Genomic DNA, 22037 nt, shown 5'->3' on the forward strand with positions numbered 1-22037 from the left:
AGATTGTAAAGGACAGTTTAAGATCAATTCAGGTTTGTCCTTTACACTATCATGTATATTTGCCTTTAACTTAGAACTATTAGATGCCTACCCAGAGATTATTACGATTTCCGATTACTTTCAGAGCTTTTCATAAAGGTGCAAGAATCTCAAGTTATAATTATATTATAATATGGTTAATAATAATTACAGTCTGATGTAATTATTATGATAGACTGTAGAGGAAGAAAAGCAGCAGAAATCGCATGCTTATGGCTAGCAGGTAAATGACAGTGGAGACCAAAGGCTGGAGTCATTAATGCACAATAATTTGTCAAATTGCTGACCTGTAGCCATGAATAATGTACCCTTTAATTGTTTTTTTATTTGTTACACACAGCTACAACAGGCTATAAAGGAGCATTAGGGAACAAAATCTGACTCAAAGCCACATTTGGAGATTTTAGGCCAGATGACTAAAATTTCAATCAAAGAAATAGGTTTCAAAGAATGTTTTAAAAGGTAGAGAAAGTTAGAGTGCTCTAAGGAGGAAATTCCAGAGCTTAGGGCCAGTGAAGGAACAGCGATCAATCGTGAAGTAATTGATGTCAGAATTACTTAAGAAACGAGAATGGGGTATTCGAGTGGCTGTGAGGACTTGGGATGGAGGGTGGTTGGTGCAATTGAGAGTCACAGAGTCATACAGCATGGAATCAGACACTTTGGTCCAACTTGTCCATGCCGACAGGTTCCCCAAGTTAATCTAGTCCTGTTTTCCTGTATTTGGCCCGTATCCCTCTAAATATTTCCTATTCATGAAACCATCCAAATGTCTTTTAAATGTTGCAATTGTACCTACATCTACCACTTCCTCTGGAAGCTTATTCCATACACACACCGCCCTTTGTGGGGAAAAAACTGCCTCTCGGATCCGTTTTAAATGTTTCCCCTCTCACCTTAAACCTAAGCCCTCTGGTTTTGGTCTCCCCTACTCTAGGAAAAAGACCAAGAGGTATACGGCTCATATAAGTTGCATCAAAACTTAACCCTGGCTGCTAGGAAAAGCAAAAGAACATCTTGACCTCTCACTCCACCTCCCTTTGAAAAAATAGTTGAGCCTGTGCCTCTCCTGTCATTGCCATATTCAACACAGGCTGCATATTTTAAATGGAAGCCTTGGCTGTTAACATCGTAGGAGCTCTGGGCTATGACTCCAATTTGCATTGTTGAAACACTTCGAAAAGGCTCTCACAAACACTGCATCAGAAACTTCTCTAGGCGCTGCTTGAGAGCTCACAGACTCAGACGAAGGTGCAGGCTTGTGTGTTGTATAACAAAGAATTTAAAATAAAAACTGCATTTTTTTTGATTTTGGAAGTGCTATTAAGAAACTGTCAACTGCCCTGGTACACCAGTGCAGACTTTTATACACTAGTTTGCACACCAATCCTCCAGCTCCCAACACACTGCATTGCTAAATAATTCACAAATTATAAAATTATACTGCCCAAATGCAATTATATTTTTATAAATCATTTGTTTAACTTGAGTCAGCAATTTACACAACTTGCATTTTCAGAAGTGGGAATGCACTGATGAAGGAGGTTAAACCATGTGCTGCTGATAAGATCACAGGAAGTCATCTCTGTTGACATGGCAGTTTCCACATAGACTACTGCTGGTTCACATCTGCTGTTTCAGATCGTAGCTCAACCCTGCACCTGTTCCTTCTGATGAAGTTTAGCACATTTTACAACAATCAAAATGTCATTGGGAAATCAGATATTTCCTCAAATGCCTAGTTACAGTGACAAGCACAGCTGCAGCATGGTTTTATTCCACTTGATGCTTTTCCTGCCATCACTGCACCAGTCTGCATAGTGACTGCACTCGGCAGCTCTTGCTGAGAGTTAAAGGACATCGAGGTCACTGCAACCTTGCTGATATGGAGATCGGAAAGGCCCAATTTTCATTGTAGTCATAAATTTGTGTTAAAGATTGTAAGATGCGAGTAAATAAGTGTTTGCAAATGGGAGTTTGTGAATGATTGAGAGACAGGCAGACTGCAGGTCATAGAGTCAGAGTCCTACAGCACGGAGACAGGTCCTTCGGCCCAAACTGGTCCATACCGACCAAAATGTCCATCCACAATAACCCCATTTCCCTGCACTTGGCCCATATCATTCTAAACCTTTTCTATCCATGTATTCGTCCAAATGCCTTTTAAATGTTTTCAATGTATCTGTCTCAACCACTTCCGCTGGCAGCTTATTCCATATGCGTACCACACCCTGTGTAAAGAAGTTGCTCATCAGGTTCCCATCTACTCTTTCCCCTCTTACCTTAAACTGATGCCCTCTAGTCCTTGATTCCCCTACCCTGGAAAAAGACAGAGTGCATTCACCCTATCCATGCCTCTCCTGATCTCACTTCTATGAGATCCCCCAATCAGTCTCCTACGCTCTAAAGAAAACAGTCCAACTTGCCCAACCTCTGCCTATAACTCAGTCCCTTGTATCCTGGCAACATCCTTGTAAATTTCTTCTGTACTCTTTCCAGTTTAATAACATCCTCCCTAAAACAAGGTGACCAAAACTGAACACAATACAAGTGTGGCCTCACCAACATCCTGTACAACTGCAACATAATTTCCCAACTTCTATACTCAATGCCCTGACTGATGAAGGCCAGTGTGCCAAAAGCCTTCCTCACTGCCCTATCTACCTATGACACTATTTTCAGAGAACCATGCATCTGAATTCCAAGGTCCCTTTCTTTCACTACACTCCTTAAGGCCCTACCATTCACCATGAAACTCCTACCTGGATTTGACTTTCCAAAATGCAACACCTCACACTTATCTATATTAAACTCCATTTGCCATTTCTCGGCCCACTTCCCCAGCTGATTAAGATCCTGCTGCAATTTCTGAAAACCTTCCTCACTGCCCACAATACTGCCTGTTTTAGTGTCATCCACAAACTTACTAATCATGCCTTGTACATTCTCATCCAAATCATTGACATAGATAACAAATAGCAATGGGCCCAGCACTGACTACTGAGGCACACCACTAGTCACAGGCCTCCAGTCCAACAAACATCCTTCCACTATTACTCTCTGCTCCCTACCATCAAGCCAATTGTGTATCCAATTTGCCAACTCTCCCTGGATTCCATATAGACTAAGTCTACTGCCCTGCCCTCATCAACCTTCCTGGTCACTTCTTCAAAGAACTCTAACAAATGCATATCTTATCCCTCAGAATCTTCTCAAGTAACTTACCTACCGCAGATGTAAGGCCTACTGGTCTATAATTCCCAGGCTTTTCTTCGCATCCCTTCTTAAATAAGGGCACAACATTTGCTACCCTGCAGTCTTCCGGGACCTCACCCATGGCTAATGGTGATGCAAATATATCAGCTAGGTCCCCGTAATTTCTTCTCTAGCCTCTTGCACGGTTCTTGAATATATCTGATCAGGACCAGGAGATGTATCCACCTTCATACATTCTAATACTTCCAACACTTCCTCTACCATGGTATGGACTGTCCCCCAAGATATCACCACTAACTTCCCCAAGTTCCCAAGACTGCATGTCTCTCTCCACAGTAAACACAGAGGAAAAATATTCATTGAGGACCTCACCCATCTCCTGAGGTTCCACACATACATGTCCACTTTGGTCTTTGAGGGGTCCTATTCTCTCTCCAGTTATTCTTTTTCCTTTAATATACTTAAAGAATCTCTTTGGACTCACCTTAATCTTCTCAGCCAAAGCTATATCATGACCCATTTCGCCCTCTTGATTTCCTTCTTCAGTAAACTTAAGGTATGAGTGCAAGACAGAGAATGCAGAAAAGAATAACAAAATAAATGCTAAAATAGAGAACAATGTGTGAAAATGTTTGCATCAGTACGTGAGGGTATCCTTGTGAAGGAAGAGAGTGTAACGGTGAACACTACCAATTTTGGGCACAAGTCCATGAGAGCACGTTATGAGTGAGCAAGCATACAAGTGAGACAGTGAACGAGATTGTGCAAATGAATGAGAGAGGAAGTAAATGAATCAATGAGAGAGACAGTGAACAAAAAGAAAGCAAGGGAGAATATGCATGGGTTCTGCCGAAATCACGAGACACAGCATCATTATCCAAGCATCAAACTGCTCTAGTGCTTGTGCACCTGTTTACAACAAGGCATCGCAGCCCTCACTGTACTGCTTCTTATTCTGTAGTGTTCTACAGAAGTCTGTGAAACACATCTAGCGCTTAAAACATTGACCACAAAACCTCACAGATATCACATCAGCATAATCGCTGTGGGTTTACATATTTCTGGCAGGCAGTTTCTTTTCTTTGATCAAGGTACACCAAGGCACTAGTTAGGAGCTGTGCAGTCTAAATATTAACATCATCTTTACACAAGACAGATGAAACCCTCCTGCCTTCAGTCCCATCCGATCAAAATCGATGTAACAATGGAGTGATTATCTCTCCTTCACTTCCAACCATTGCTTAGCATGAATCTGTTGTAATTTAGTATCAAACAGGAAATCTCCAACCGTGGTGCAGACTAGACATAACATGGAATAGAACAAACATGATTTGGAACTACTTTTATGAAGAATAACTAGATTGGACAATGGTGCTGGGCTTCTGAAACAAGTTTGCCCTCTTACTGTAATTATTGCTTCAAAAACACACACACACACAAACACACAAATGAAACACTCGCCTTTCAATCACTCACTCATTGCCTGGATTGGTTACCTGTTTCTGCGTTGACGCGGCCATTTGCAGCTGGCAGAATTTCATGGCTTGCTCCAAAGCTACATCCTCATCAACCTAGAAAAGGATTCAAAAGTTAGAAACATGAAAATACAAAATGTGACATCCCACAGGAAGAGAATCTCATTTCCTTCCCTCAGTGGCACAATCAAATAACTATGAAATATAATATCTCTACAGCATTACTGTGGGTTGGACTCGTGCAGATCTGTTTAGTTTCACAGTCAGAACTCAAGAATTGTATGACCAATAATGTCAATATGATACATTTAAGCCTGTCTACTTCATCCTTAGATCAATTCAATACATAGGCTACCATCCCCACCACAAATAGCACCAATTGCTCTTTGAAACCACCTATTCCATCCACTCCAATATTCAGTAATCTATTCCATAATTCCATCATTCTATTAGTGAAGAAAAATAAACTGCCCTCACTTTCCATTTTTCTCCGACCATTGTGAAGGCCAAATACCAGTAACAACTGACTTGGGTCAGTTTTGTTAACTTACTCAAACAATACTGAGGATTTCAGTTAGACTCTCCTGAACTCTCTTGTTTTTGAATGGAAACAGGCACAAAATTCAGAATCACTTACATTTCCAATTGCTAGAATCAACTTCATTGCCCTCTCTCCACATGCTCCTTACGCGATATGATCAGATCTAATCTAATCTCTCAGGACAGCAGAAACAATATCAACCCCCACACACAGAAAAATGTGAGTCACACATCGGCATGGAATATTGTTCCATGTGGGAAAGATAGTCATTGAATCCCTCGGCACTGGAGTCAAATGTAGGGGCAAGGCCAGATGGCCCCATGAAAGCAGGCATACTTTCCATGACCATGAATCAGAGTGTGGCAGTGCATCATCTAAATGATTTCTGTATGCGTCAGCATCAACTACAGCATGTGTTAACTGTATGGACCAGTGGGGTCCATGGTTACTTGTTAACATTGCTTCATGCCATCCTGTGAACAACAGGTGACCATGAAAGAAACTGCAAACACGCCTTTACTTTTATTATTCACTCATGGGACATGGGAGTCGCTGGCTGGCTAGGATTTATTGCCTGCCCCTAGTTACCCTTCAGGAGGTGGAGATGAGCTGCCTTCTTGAACCACTGCAGCCACGTGCTTTAGTTGACCCACATTGCCCTAAGGGAGGCAATTCCAGGATTTTGACCCAGCAACACTAAAGGAACAGCGATATATTTCCCAGTCAGGGTGGCGAGTAGCTTGGAACGGAACTTGTAGATGGTGATATTTCCCTGTATCTACTGTCCTTGTTCTTCTAGATGGAAGTGGTCCTGTGTCTGGAAGGTGCTGTCTAAGAGCCTTAGTGAATTTCTGTAGTGCATCTTGTAGATAGCATACATGACTGCTCCTAAGGGTCAGTGGTGGAGCAAGTGGATGTAGTGCCAATCAAGCAAACTGCTTTGTCCTGGATGGTGTCAAGCTTGAGTGTTGTTGGGGCTGCACTCATCCAGGCAAGTGGGGAGTATTCCATCACAGACCCGAGTTGTGTCTTGTAGATGGTGGACAGACTTTGGGAAGTCAGATGAATTACTCTAGCCTCTGACCTGCTGTTGTACCTCTATATTTGTATGGCAAGTCCAGTTGAGTTTCTGGTCAATGGTAACCCCCTGGAAGTTGATGTTGGGTGTTTTAGTGATAGTAACTCCATTGAATGTCAAGGCATGGTGATTAGACTATCTGTTATTGGAGATGGTCATTGTCTAGCATTAATGTGGCGCGAATGTTACTTGCCACTTGTCAGCCCAAGCCTGGATATTGTCCAGATTTTGTTGCATTTGAACACAGACTGCTTCAATATCTAAGGGAGTCATGAATGGTGCTGAACACTGACCGATGATTTGCACAATATCCCAACTTCTAACCTTATGATAGAGGGAAGGTCATTAATCAAGTAGCTATAGATGGTTGGGCCTAGATCACTACCCTGATGATCTCCTGCAGAGATGTCTGACCTCCAACAACCACGACCATCTTCCTACATGCCACATACAACTTGAACCAGTGGACAGTTTGCCCCCTGATACCCATTGATTCCAGTTTTGCTCTGGCTCCTTGATGCCACACTCGGTTGAATGCAGCCTTTATATCAAGGGTTGTCACTCTCACCTCACCTCTGGAATTCAGCTCTTTTGTCCATGTTTGAAGTAAGGCTATAATGAGGTCAGAAGTGACCCTGGCAGAACCCAAACAGGGCATCATTGAGCAGGTTATTGCCGGGTAGGTGCTACTTGATAGCACGGTTGATAACACCTTCTATCACTTTACTAATGATAGAGAGTAGACTGATGGGGCGGTAATTGGCCGCGTTGGATTTGTTCCGCTTTTTGTGTACAGGACATACCCAGGCAATTTTCCATTGTCAGGTAGATGCCAGTTTTGTAGCTGTACTGGAAGAGCTTGGCTAGGGGATTGGTAAGTTCTGGAGCTCAAGCCTTCAGTACTATTGCCAGAATGTTGTCAGGACTCACAGCCTTTGCAGTATCCAGTTTCTCCAACTATTTCTTGACATCACATGGAGTGGATCAAATTGACTGGTATCTGTAATGCTGCAGACTACTGCAGGAGGCCGAGGTGGATCAATTGCTTAGCACTTCTGGTTGAGGATTACTGTGAATGCTTCAGCCTTATCTTTTGCACTGATGTGCTGGGCTCTTCCATCACTGAGGATGAGGATATTTGTGGAGCCTCCTCCTCCAGTGAGTTGTCTAATTGTCCGCCATCATTCACAGCAGGACGTGGCAGGACTGCAGAGCTTAGATCTATCTGGTTGTGGGATTACTTAGCCCTATCTGTCACTTGCTGGTTATGCTGTTTGACAGGTAAGTAGTTCTGCTTGGTACCTTCACCAAGCTGACACCTCATTTTTAGCAATGCCTGGTGCTGCTCCTGGCATGCCCTCCTGCATTCTCCATTGAAACAGGGTTCATCTCCTGGCTTTTACTAAGGGTTGTGTGGGGGGATATGCCAGACCATAAGGTTACAGTTTGTGCTGGAGTACAATTCTGCTGCTGTTGATGGTGCACAGCGCCTCATGGATGGATTTGCTAGATCTGTTTGAAGTCTGTCCCATTTAGCACAATGATGGTGCCATATAATAATATGGCGGGTATTCTTATTGTGAAGGTGGGACCTTGTCTCCACAAGGACTGTATGGTGGTCACTCTTACTGCCTGCAGCTGGCAGATCGGTAAGGATAAGGTAAAGTATATTTTTCCCTCTTGTTGGTTCCCTCACCGCCTGCCACAGACCCAGTCTAGCAGCTATGTCCTTTAGGAACTGACCAGCTCGATCTGTAGTACTGCTGCTAAGCCACTCTGGTGGCTTGAAATAGTGGGCATTGAAATCCCCCACCCAGAGTACATTTTGAGCCCTTGCCATCCTCAGTGCTTCCTCCAAGTGTTGTTCAACATGGAGGAGCACTGATTCATCAGCCGAGGGAGAACCCTGTAATCAGCAGGTTTCCTTGCCCACGTTTAATCTGATACCATCAGACTTCATGGGGTCCGGAGTCAATGTTGAGAATTCCCAGAGCAACTCCCTCCCGCCTGTATACCACCATGCCGTCACCTCTGCTGAGGATAGTGATGGTGGTGTCTGGGACATTGTCTGTAAGGTATGATTCCGTGAGTATGACTATTGAAAGCTGTTGTTTGACTAGTCTGACAGACAGCTCTCCCAATTTTGGCACTAGACCCCAGGTGTTAGTAAGGAGGACCCTCCAGGGTCAACAGGGCTTATTCTGCTGTTGTTGTTTCCGGTGCCTAGGTCAGTGCCAGGTGGTTGGTCGGGTTTCATTGTTTTGTTGTCATTCCACAAATTCTTCTGACAAAAAAAAGCCATGGATGGCGTAAACATACATTTGTTTTCTTTCCCCTTCTCCCAGTACCTCCTTATTTTTGGTCCTTTTTCCTTTCAGATACCCAGGAACTGCAAACTGGTCAAACACTGACAATGCATGTGACCATCCAGACAGGATCCGCTGGTGGTGAGGCACAAGGGCCTTCTGGAGAGAAGGACAGTGCACTGCCAGCTCTCCAGAAACTGAGGTACACAAAAAAATCTATAGCAGAAGGTTAGATGAGGATTTTGATGAGCCAGGCTGCACATATTTGAATGTATTGCAAAGCTCGTATTCAATGTCAAGGAGCATGGAGTGGTTCAGCACCAACTTAGCAGAAGGCTTTGTGTGGAGCTTAAGAGACCAGCCCTTCCGGCATGGGCATGGGGGTCAACTCATGCAGTACACTTGCAGACCAACTCTGGTGCTCGAGGGAGCGGCACCTCAGAGAAAGGTCATGCTGTCCTCTCACAGGGTGACCATCTCCAATAATATAGCCTGAAGCTGGACCATCCCAGGGCAGTTACAGCTTCCTGCACCTAAACACAGCAGACATGCTGCAGTCACAGGACAGACAAACACAACCTGGGAATATACCAAGAGTGACAGGTTTACATTTGTTTGCAACATGATACAATTTACTTTTCAGATTTAGCTTGGAATGTATATTTCACAATGTCTTTTATATCTGCACTGTGGACAAGAGGATGCTGCAACACAGAGAGAAGGTAAGGAGCTTAGGACAATTGGGTGAATGGAGAATCGTGGTTCAGGTTATGGGTTGACACTCAAATTAGACCTTCCTATTCAGTTCATGCTGAAAGGGATGTATAAGGTGCTCCCTCTTCCACTATTTTGTCCTCCTGTTTCTCTGCCTCTTGTTTGCCAAATGCTGCCCAGGGCTATTTCCTCAATCTGGCCTGGCTGTGCTGGGAAAACTAGCCAAAATCTGAAGAGCTGGTCAGACAGCGCATGTTTCACATGTGTATGACTGTGAATCTGATCATGAAATCATCATCATCGGAATGTAGCCACATCATCAGTAGCTCAGTGGTTGAAATATAGCTGCTACAGCAGGTAGCTGCAGAACAAAGGGCATCACAACTGCTGCCATTATACAGGGCATCAACTTACATTCCCTGTGGTGACACACTAGGGAAATCTATTCTGCTTCTGGTAATGACTAAGTTGGCACACAGTACCAGCAAAATCACGTACATGCAGCTACTGGCTCCTGTACTACGGGGAAACCTACAAACTTTGCAAATTCTCATGCTTGCTTGCCTGCGCATCTCTGACAAAAGCGAATACAATGAAGTTATAGATCTTTGAATAGTGTGTTTCGGTGACCTCCCTTACTCAATAGTGGACCGAAACCTGGTGAGATATTGCTGGAATCTGCAGCACAAATCTGGGAGAAGCCAGATGCAGAGACTAGCAATGCTATCCCTGCCCTGCTATGAGGCTCAGGGTGTGCTGCAGCAAATGGCAGATCTCAGTGACAGCCTCTTCAGTGAAGCAAAGGTATCACAAATATTCAGCACTGCTGTACCAAGCAGTGGATGCTCCCTTTAATTGGTATTGATAAAGAGATCTACACCATTGCTTTAATGCATGTCTGGCTATGCAAGCTGAAGAGAAGGTGTCAGCTGAAGCATGGTCTCTGAAACAGTAGCACTGGCATGAATTCAGAGTTATACATGGATGGATGCCATTATTTGCTTACCCAATATATTTTCAGTGAACATTAAGCACCAAAATGGCATCATGCACAACTCTACCTCAAAAGCATACACCTGAAATAGAAGCACCATTTTGGATCTCAAAAGACAATTGCAGTATTGAGCAAACAAGTTTTCTGAATCTAATTTCACCTTTCAGATGCTTTAATACTAGTTACATATGAGAAATTTACTGAGCTTTGAACTGGATTTGCAATGTGACAAAGGCCATACAATGCTCCACTGAGGACACTGTCCAATTGTTAGGAATGTTAATTTGTAAATATCAGTATCAGTTGTGACCAGTTGTCAGCGAGTTGCAGTCTTACTACTCTCACCAGTATGTCAGCTGGTCAGCTTTACAAATTCCACTTCAAAGCAACAGCAGTAACATCTCAGATGAAGCACCACTGCAGTACAGGAAATGACATTTTGTTTTAGATAGGATGTTAAACTGAGGGGCCTTGGATTTATTTCAAAGGAGAGCAGAAAAATTATCCAAAGTAGCGCAGACACTAATTATCCCAGCATCAACATTACTTGAAAAACTTGGTCATTATCACACTGCTGTTGGAAGCTAGCTGTATAAAAACTGGGACACAGCAGTTCTCATTTATTGAGAAATATTCTTACTTTTCTCAGCAGGTAACTATTCCCTAAAATGCTGCTACATATTTTCTGCTGTTTTGTCTGGGAGGGACAGGAGCACGAACTGATCTCCGACACAGTCCAACCAGGAGAAAAGTGAGCTAAGAGTCCAATTAACTAACTACGAAAGAAATCCATAAATAAATTAACATTGAGCTTACATGTTGAAAAGCTGAACCTCTGTTAATAATGTAGCCTCTGTTAATAATGTAGCCACGATGCATACAAAGCAGCTGTCGGCCACTCAGCCCATCGGCCATTTGATATGATTGTGGCTGATATAATTCCTCCACATTCCTGCCTCTTACACTCTTGGCTATCATGAAGCTGTAAGCATACTGTAAATTAATGGCTCAGAGAGAAGTAGCTGAGAGCTTATCACCTTGATGACGTTGTCCTCTGCTGCTCAATTCTTGCTAATTGCCGAGTTGAAAAGATCAGGCAATGTCTCAGTTACACATAATATAAAGACTCTGACACATAACTGCATGTTTCTCTGTAGCCTTGACATTCAAATGATAGGTTTGTAGTGACCTGATTTCTTCCTCCCCTTTTCCTCAAGGTGAGAAAAGCAGAACATATTGTTCGATTGCATTATTATTGCAACGCTATCCGGTCTGTTTACAATATTGACACAATACTATCAGAGTTTCCTTCAACTTCCTCCGGTACAACCAGCATCTCTTACACTCCATTCAGTTCCCAGTTACTCCTACCTACCATAACCTTTCCTTCTCTGCCAATATCATTAGGCATTTCCCCTTTCAAATATAAGCAATACCAAAGCCCGTTGATTTTCTTGAGCAGATACACCTCTCTGACACCGACTTCATCAATTTTTCTATCTTTTGCTGCTCGCTGAGAAAATATCTGAGGATCTGTGGCATGGTGTTCAAAATGAGATACATTTCCTTCCTCAAACCTGCTGCAGTATGAAGATCACATGCTTCCACCTCACTAACAATGCCTACTTGGAGTCTTTTCTCCCTTTCCCCAGGAAATTAAGTAAAGACATTTACCAACTCTTGGTCCAACTTCTTGCAAGTCCTCTTTCATTGACTGTGTGCTATGCCTCTACAGCCTACCCCAAATACTACACCCAAATCCTCAGCTGTGCAAAGCTACACACTTTCATAACCTCCATTTCCAAGTTCCATTGGCTCCTGTGCTCTAATAAAATGATTTGAAAATCATCACACTGAGCTACAAAATCATCCATGACCTTGCCACACATTACTTTAGTGAACTTCAAATCTTGTATAGTTACTCGATCAACTTCCAACCCTGGGCATCTCCTGGTCCCTTGAATGTTGCAGACTGACACATTCTAAGTTCCAGGACTACATGCTGAGGGACGCACTAAAGTTCAGGGCAGCTGAGGCCAAGGCGCAGTGGGAAAAGTCCACCTTCTATGGTCTTCCTGTAAAGTGTAACAAGGGTCCATTCAGTCTGTAGACCCCCACCCCTATTGTCTCAAAACATTTGTAAATATTTTTCCTGCATGAGTTAAAAATTCCCCTTTTTTTAACAACTGCATGGTAGCTCTGTGTGATGTGAAACTCCAATGTGCTGTCAGTGTATTTTTTTTCTCTCTGTGAAGACTGAACAGAACAGATTGAGAACCTGAGAATGTACTTATAGACAACTTTTTTTTAACGAATAAAGTATATTTTTGCAATAAGAAAACTCTCCTGGTCCCTCACATCATCCATTTCATTGGAATCCTTATTGCTTTTGAACTCTGTTTTATTCCAGAAAGCCAGCAGGTGACTGATAGAACTGGAGTACATACTTGTATCTCTACTTACAAATACCTCACAACTTCAGTTTCAATCTAGGTCTATTTACTTTCTAAATAAATGAACCTGTTTGAACACACTACAACACAGCTCTGTAACCATCACATCCTGTGATGGGACTTGAACACAGAGTTTCTGGCCCAATCTCAGGACACTACCACTGTGCCACAAAACCCTTCTGGGTCTATTTGCAGAGGTTCGAGTGGTTAATACGCATCTGAAAACAATTAAACAGAATTGACTTTATCAACTGCTCCCATTTTAACTGCTCTCCAATATTTTCAAAAATCCTCTCAAAATCTCTTCCTTTGACTTTGTTTTTGCTCTTGCAGTTGATATCCACTATTTTTGGCATTATAACATTGAAACATCTACCTGCTACAAAAGTACAAGTTGCCAATTGTGCCACACTAATGAGTAATATGGTATATGGATGTCAGAGTTGGTGCAGGTATATAGACTGTATGTCCCAACGATTAGCAGATTATATCAAGCAACATCTTTTCAGGTGGTCACAATGGCCAAAGCACTGACCATGCTCAGCCAGCCACCGGTCGATTAGATTAGTTGGCTGGATAGCTGGTTTATAATACAGTGATGCCAAAACCTTGGGTCCAATTCCTGTACCAGCTGAGGTGGTGACTCTTCAGTTAAACCACCACCTGCCATCTCTCTCTAATTGTAGCGTAACTCTATGGTCTGGTAGGACTATGACAACTTGCAGTCCAGGAGGGTCCCAGAGGTCTGGAAAATGGCCAGGGTAACACCGCTGTTTAAGAAGGAACAGAGGCTGAAGACAGGAAATGATAGGCCAGTTAGCCTGACCTCTATCGTTGATAAGATTTTAAAATCCATTATTAAGGGTGAGATTGCAGAATACTTTGAAGTGCATGGTAAAATAGGGTTGAGTCAGCACAGCTTCGTGAAGGGGAAGTCGTGCCTAACAAATCTGTATGAATTCTCTAAGGAGATAATGAGCAAGTTAGACAAAGGAGAGTCAGTGGACGTGATCTATTTGGAACTCCAGACGGCCTTTGACAAAGGGCTGCATAGGAGGTTGCTAAATAAGAGAAGAGGCCATGGTGTTAGGGGTAAGGTACTGGTATAGATAGAGGATTGGCCAATTGGTGACAGGCAAAGCGTGGGGATAAAGGGGACATTTTCAGGATGGTAGCTGGTGACAAGTGGAGTTCTACAGGGGTCTGTTTGGGACCCTAAGTATTCATGTTATACATTAACGATCTGGACGAAGGAACTGAGGGTATTATTGCTTAGTTTGCAGATGGATATAAAGGTAGGCGGATATAAAGGTAGGCGGAGATAGTGTTGAGGAAGCGGGGAGGCTACAGAAGGACGTGGACAGGCTAGGACCGAGCAAAGAAGTAGCAGAAAGAATACAACGTGGGAAAGCATGAGGTTAGGCACTTTGGTCAGAAGATTAGAAGCATAGACTATTTTCTGAACGGGGAAAGGCTCAGAAATCTGAAGCACAAAGGGACTTGGGAGTCCAGTTCAGGATTTTCTTAAGGTTCACGTGCAGGTTCAGTTGGCACTTAGGAAGGCAAATCAGCGTTAGCATTCATTTGACAGGGCTGGAATACAAGAGCATAGACTCACTGCTGAGGTTGGAAAATGCTCAGTTTGGAATATTAAGAGCACTTTTTGGCTTTGTATCTAAGGAATAGTGTGCTGACATTGGAAGAGGTCCAGAGGAGGTTTACAATAATGATTCTGGGTCTTCACGGGCTTGTCACATGAACAGCAGTTGAGCACTCTGGGTCTGTACTCGATGGAGTTTAGAAGGATGAGGGGGGATCTCAATGAAACTTACAAAATACTGAGAGGCCTGGATACAGTGCACTTGGCAAAAAATGTTTCCACTAGTAGGGGAGACATGGACTCGAGGGCAATGCTTCAGAGTGAAGGGACGACACTTTAGAACTGAGCTGAGGAGGAATTTCCTCAGCCAGAGGGTGATGAATCTGTGGAATTCATTGCCACAGAAGGCTGTGGAGGCCAAGACATTGAGTGTTTTTAAGATAGAGATAGATAGGTTCTTGATTGGTAAAGGGATCAGGAGTGAAGGGGAGAAGGCAGGTGAATGGGGTTGAGAAACATATCTGCTATGATCGATTGGGCCGAATGACCTAATTCTGTTACTACATCTACGGACTTTACTTTGCAAAACTCAGAACAGAATGTCTAATCTTAGATGCAGTTCTGAGATTGGTAAGACAACACTTGCTGAATAATCTCCACGCGTTAAAAATCACACTAACAATCAATTTAAGATTATCAGTTCTGCAAGAAGCTAAATACATTTTTATGCATGGACCCATCCTCTGCAGGATAATGACATTTCCAGGTATTGAATCTTTCTTGAATTAACCAAAAACGTTTGGGATAATAGTTCCCCGGCACATCCTCTTCATGGTAACAGAATTCACTTGCCAACCAATTAGCAAACTTTGTTCATGCATTATAAATTTTTGATTCCTTTGAAACTTGGCATTCTTGAATCTGTTTGAGTACAAGATGAAAAGTTCATCAGCATGTCTCTTCATGCATAAAACTTGAGTATTGCTGAAATCAAACAAATATAGGAGGATTCTTCAATCTCAAGCACAGCCCCTGGAGCTGAGTCCCAGCTGAGCGCTTCTTAGTAACAATGCAGGCTGTAGCTGATGGTTCACCAAGAAGACAACTCATTTCCATTTGACTTTTCTTCCTCTCACTCTACATACAGTGCTTTGTTGATGTAACTTGCCCTATTTTATACTCGTACAAGGTGGCACAGATTTAAAGCGATCTGCAAAAGCAGGAATGATGTGAGGAAAAACATTTTCAGCCAGTGAGTAGTTAGTTATGGAATGCACTGCCTGGAAGTGTGATGGATAGAGACATCCAGAGGGCATTGTTTTTATTCATATAATCATCCAATGTGCAAGGGCATGGAGAAAAACACAGGAGATTGGCAATTGGTAGTGATGCTCATTTAAGGAGCCAGTGCAGGCAGTGATGGGCCAAATGGTCTCCTTTTGTACTGCAACACCTCTATGATTCTGTGATAGTCACTGGCATCAGCTGCTTGAATCCATACCATCATTTTAACCACATGGATCCTCATTTCTTCAAAAACATGACGAAAATACACTGTTTATATTCCTGACGGGGATGCTAAAATTAAAATTAAATTGTAGGAAACATTTTTTAAAATGGTGCCATCATGCACATGTGACTTCCACTTAAGTGTTCAACTCCACATGCTATTATGTCTAAGAGTAACACAGCCCCCTGGCAAGAAAACTTGGGATCCACGGCAAGGCTGTGTGGTTTAAACAAGGAACAGCAGGCATGCCATTAACCAGCTGCCACAGCAAGAACAATTTCAGAATTTCTCTCCGCACCAGAGAGCTGAACAGAAATATTTTCATTGATAAATGCTATAGACGTGAATGTTGTCATGCTTTTCCAAAGAATCAGTTGAATATTTAAGTCATGCTTAGATGCATAATAATGAATTTCAGAACAGGAGGCAAAATGTGTTGCTGGAGAGCTAATTAGTTTAAACAGGAAATAGAAGGTATGCAGATCGTAAGTTATAGATCTAATGGCATGATAGTTGTTGCAATTTTTCTAGCCATATGTTAAAAGTTCCAAGGAAAATAGTACAAACAAAGTCAAATTAGGCAAGTTATTCTTTACAAAGTGAACAGATTGAAGGAAATAAATATGATCTGACAGCCATTAAAGACTTGTGGTTTCAGAGTGACAAGGATTACATCCTGAATGTTGACGGATATATGACATTATACACTTCTCACTGCCTCGGAAAGGCAGCCAACATGTTCAAAGACTCTCTCCCACTCTGGTTATAATCTCTTCCAACCTCTTCCGTCCAGCAGAAGATACAAAAGCTTAAACACGTGTCACCAACAGATTCAAGAACAGCTTCTTCCCTGCTCTTATTAGACTTCTGAATGGACTTCTTAAATTTTAAATTTTAAATTTAATGTTAATCTCGCTCTTTGCGCACTTTTCCGTGCTTAGCTGTAACAATGTATTCCTCGCTCTGTTCTATTATCCTAATGCACTTTGTATGGTATGATCTGCCTGTACTGCACGCAACACAAAAAACTTTTCACTGTACCGAGGTACATGTGACAATAATAAATCAAATCATTAGAGAGAGGAGGAAGATAGGTAAAGGTGGAGAAGTCCGGCTGTTAACGATGGTAATTGTGCAAGAGATACTGATGACGTTTGTTCAGATGATCAAAATGAAGAATCATTTTGGGTGAAGATGAGGAACAGCAGGGTACCTGCACCAATCTGAATTGGAAATACATTGCCATTCCTTCACTGTCGCTGGGTCAAAATTATGGAACACCCTCCTTAACAGCATTGTGGGTCAATCCACAACATCTGGACTGTAACTGTTCTAGGGTAACTCAGGACTGGCCATAGACTCAGCCAGCGATTCCCATGAGGGAATAAAAACAAAAATAAGATACTTAGGGGGCTTGACAAGATAGATGTGGAAAGGTTGTTTCCATTTGTGAGAGAATCTAGGACCAGAAGGCACAATCTTAGAAGAAGGGACCACCCATTTAAGACAGATACATTACCCACTGAATTTAGATGGCTTTTTTTTTGTGAATTATGCACATGGGCTCCCAATTCTCTCTTTTCTAAAGCTTTCTGCAGTCTGCCTCCAATTCCTAGATTCCTCTGCATTTCAGACAATGTGCACTGAAGTAACACTCTGCTTCTTCATTCTTCTGGCCAAAGTGAACAACTTCACATTCTCCCACATTCTACTCCATCTGCTCAATTTTTGGTGACCTCTGCAACTTATCTATGTCCAACTGCAAACCATTCTGGTGTTCTTCACAACATACAATTGCCTCCAATTAAATAATATCCAGCTCCTCCATTCTTTCTGCAAAGTATTTGCTGGGGTTTCAACGTTTTAACAATTTACTTCAAAGGCTTGGATTCACAGACTGTAGAAAGATAGGCTGGATTGTATGTTGTGAAGAACACAAGAGTGGTTTGCAGTTGGACATAGATAAGTTGCAGAGGTCACCAAAAATTGAGCAGATGGAGTAGAATGTGAAGTTGTTCACTTTGGCCAGAAGAATGAAGAACCAGAGTGTTACTTCAATGCACATTGTCTGAAGTGCAGAGGAATCTAGGTGTTTCGGTGCATGAGTTACAAAGATTTGCTATAGGAAGGATGTTGTGAAACTTGAAAGAGTTCAGAAAAGATTTACAAGGACGTTGCCAGGGTTAGAGGGTTTGAGCTATAGGGAGAGGCTGAATAGGCTGGGCCTATTTCTCCCGGAGTGTCAGAGGCTGAGGGGTGACCTTATAGAGGTTTATAAAATCATGAGGGACATGGATAGGGTGAATAGTCCTGGCCTTTTCCCCAGGGTAGGGAAGTCCAAAACTAGAGGGCATAAGTTTAAGGTGAGAGGGGAAAAAGTTTAAAAGGGACCTCAGGGGCAACTTTTTCACGCAGAGGGTGGTGCATGTATGGAATGAACTGCCAGAGCTGGTGGTGGAGGCGGGTACAGTTATGACATTTAAAAAACATCTGGATGGGTACAAGAATAGGAAGGGTTTGGAGGGATATGGGCCAAATGCTGGCAAAAGGGAATAGATTTATTTAGGATATCTGGTCGGCATGGATGAGTTGGACCGAAGGATCTTTTTCTGGTCACCACACTTTAAGAAGTGTGTAAGAGTCACTGAGTCCTCAAAAGAAAGATTTACAAAAGGGATATTAGCTACACAGATGGGTTAGAGGAGTGGGGTAAGATTAGGACACGTTTGGATAAGGTAGACAGGGAAAAACTGTTCCTATTAGAACAAGGACTGCAGACACAGAGCTAAGGTTTTAGACAAGAGACACAGCAGGAACAGAAGGAGGAATCTTGCCTTCAGACAGCAGGTGGCAATGAAATGGAATATACAGCCCACTAGGGTGATGGAACCAGAGATAGTCTATGATTTCAAACGATTGGATGGGCACTTGAAGAAAAATAAACTTGTAGGCCCACAGGATTGTGGAAGGGAACTGAATAGTTTGGATTGCCCCAGAATGACCGCATAGATTCAATAAGCCAAAAGCCATACATGGAAATGACTCTATAAAGGAGACCAGATTAATGACCAGTCTGTGTTAAGATGATTGTCAGTAAGAGCAATTACTGGCTGCTATAATCAGCCTCAGTGGCTAAGGGGTCTGGAGGTGGCAGATTGAATCTAACAAGGTTTGTGTATCTGATCAATTACCCATTCACTCTACTAGAAACTGTTGGGTCAAACAGAAGAGAATTAATTGTAACATCCAGAACCTCTACATTTCCTTGTACTTGGCCTCCAAATGTTCACTGACAAGGTGAAAGGGAAATGAACAAATCATGTCAATGGAGTTATCAAGGCCATTCAGCCCATCAAATCTGCTCCACCACTCAATCATGGTTGATAGGTTTTTCAACCCCATTCTCCTGCCATCTCCCCATAACCCTTGAACCCCATACTAATCAGGAACCTGTCTATCTCGGTCTTAAATACATTGAATAACTTTGCCTCCACAGCATTCTGTGGCAATGAGTTCCACAGATTCAGCACCTTCTGAGGAAATTCTTCTTCATCTCAGCTCTAAAGGCTTGTCCCTTCACTCTGAGGCTGTGCCCTCAGGTCCTAGTCTCTCCTACTATTGGAAGTATCTTCTGCACATGCACTTTATCCAGGCCTTTCAGTATTCTATAAGCTTCTATCAGATCTTCCCCTCATTCTTCTAAACTCCATCAAAAAGAGACTCAAAGTTCCCAAATGCTCTTCATCCCCAGGATTATTCTCGTAAATCTTCTCTGGACTGTCTCCAACATCAACACATCCTTCCTTAGATACAAGGCCCAAAACTGCTCACAATATTCCAAATGCGATCTAACCAGAGCCTTATACAGCACCTGCAGTACATCTCTGCTCTTGTATTCCAGCCCTGAATGCTAACACTACATTTGTCTTCTTAACTGCCAATTGAACCTGCCAACTTAACCTTAAGAGAATCCTGACTCAGTCTCCTAAGTCCTTTCGTACTTCAGATTTCCGAAGCCTTTCCCCATTTACAAAATTGTCTGTTCTTCCTACCAAAGTGCATAACCTCATTTTCCATTTGTATTCCATTTGCCACTTCATTGCTCACTCTCCTGGACTAAGGCCTCCTGCAGGCTTACCGCTTCCACAACACTACTTGTCTCTCCACCTATCTTTGTGTTGTCAGCAAATTTAGCAACATTCAGATTGTTGATGTAGAATACAGACAGTTGCAATCCCAATACTGACCCTTACAGAACTCCATTGGTCACTGGCTGCCATCCTGAAAAAGATCCCTTTGTCTCCACTCTCTTCCTTCTGCCAGTCAGCCAATCCTCTCTCCATGCCAGTTCCTTGTCATTAACACCAGGGGCTCTTGTTTGTAATCCAGTAACAGACAACAGCTGTCACACAGAAGTGAAGATTTGAAACTTGGCACCAATATACAAGAATGAATGCTTTATACTAAGCAACAAACTGATGGTTTTTCCTAAAATGTGGTTTCACCTACACACACACCCAACAACACTCTCACTCACACTAACACACACACACACACACACACACAAACATACACCACACCCACCAACACACCCACTCACAGTCTCACGCACACACAGACCAACACACTTAGAGAGTGTTTTAACAGAAGATTTTGGTGTATCAGACCGTATGATAGTACTTTAACCAAAGGCTTTATTTTTGTGATATGCATGAAATTGACAATCTTTTCCGAGTCATCTCAAAATAAACTGGTGGTTTCAGATGAAGAACATCCATCTGCTTCTTTGGCCTCTGCCTTTCAAAAGAGCAACTACAATATCGAGCATTCTACCAAGTACTATGCCACTCTCATCCAGGACAGTAGTAACTAGAGTAGCCATGTGGTTGTTGGAGCAGAGATCTGTATTATCTATTAATTGAAGTCACGTTAAAGGTTTGCAATCTGACTCTCAAAATGATCACGTTTAATGAAGCCAGTTCTTATCCTAAACAGAATATACTTCATCCCACACAAACTCTAAAAATGTTACCTGCCCTGATCAAGATCAAGTGAGTATTGGTAGAGATGTAGTTAACATTAAATGTTCCTACCCACATTCTGGTCATGCCTTGACCTCTAACCCTTTTGAAAGTGGTCTTGGAGGTCACTGAAATCACAAGTAACAACACCTTGCACCAGACACAAGCCTAGCTTGTTACCTGAGCAAGCAACTGCAATACTCTAAGGCTAGCTATTTTAACAACACGAAGGCACACTCAGCTGCTGCAAGTTAACACCGTCAATCACATAGATACGGTCAAAACATCTGCATACAAAACTGAACAGAGCCACCCTCAAGAGTTAGTAGGAACTGCCAATGCTGGAGAATCTGAGATAACAAGGTGTAGAGCTGGATGAACACAGCAGGCCAAGCGGCATCACAGGAGCAGGAAAGCTGACGTTTCGGGTCTGGACCCTTCTTCAGAAATGGGGCAGGGGAAGGAGATTCTGAAATAAATAGAGAGTGAGGGGGAGGAGCAGATAGGTGGAGAGGAGACAGACAGGTCAAGGAAGCGGGAGTGGAGCCAGTAAAGGTGAGTGTAGGTGGGGAGTTACGGAGGGGATAGGTTGGTCCAGGGAGGATGGACAGGTCAAGGAGGCGAGGATGAGGCTGGTAGGTAGGAGGTGGGGGTGGGAGCCAATAGGTGGGAGAAAGGACAGACAGGTTAGGGAGGCGGGGACAAGATGTGCTGGTCTTGGGATAAGGTTGGGGGGTAGGGAGATTTTGAAGCTTGTGAAGTCCACATTGAGACCATTGGGCTGCAGGGTTCCCAAGCGAAATACGAGGTGATGTTCCTGCAACCTTCGGGGGTGGTGGCATCGTTGTGGCACTGGATGAGGCCCAGGATGGACATGTCGTCCAAGGAGTGGGAGGGGAAGTTGAAGTGGTTCGCGACTGGGAGGTGCAGTCGTTTGTCGCGAACCAAGCGTAGGTGTCCCACAATGCGGTCTCCAAGCCTCCGCTTGGTTTCCCCGATGTAGAAGGGGCCACATCGGGAACAGTATACCACATTAGTAAATGTGCAGGTGAACATATGTTTAATGTGGAAGGTTTTCTTGGGGCCTGGG

The 22037-nt window shown here is 42.9% G+C and overlaps 1 protein-coding gene across 3 annotated transcripts in view; it reads right to left on the reverse strand.

The window, feature by feature from the left end:
* Positions 1 to 22037, reverse strand: part of cabin1 (calcineurin binding protein 1) — a 404357-nt gene that overhangs the window by 66109 nt on the left and 316211 nt on the right. For all 3 annotated transcript variants that reach the window (XM_048611391.1, XM_048611392.1, XM_048611390.1), the window contains exon 32: positions 4752 to 4826. In XM_048611391.1, coding sequence (XP_048467348.1) covers positions 4752 to 4826 — 75 coding nt within the window. The remainder of the gene's footprint in view (positions 1 to 4751; positions 4827 to 22037) is intronic.

Source organism: Rhincodon typus, chromosome 24 (assembly GCF_021869965.1).
Source record: "Rhincodon typus isolate 14 chromosome 24, sRhiTyp1.1, whole genome shotgun sequence".
Classification (NCBI taxonomy): domain Eukaryota; kingdom Metazoa; phylum Chordata; class Chondrichthyes; order Orectolobiformes; family Rhincodontidae; genus Rhincodon; species Rhincodon typus.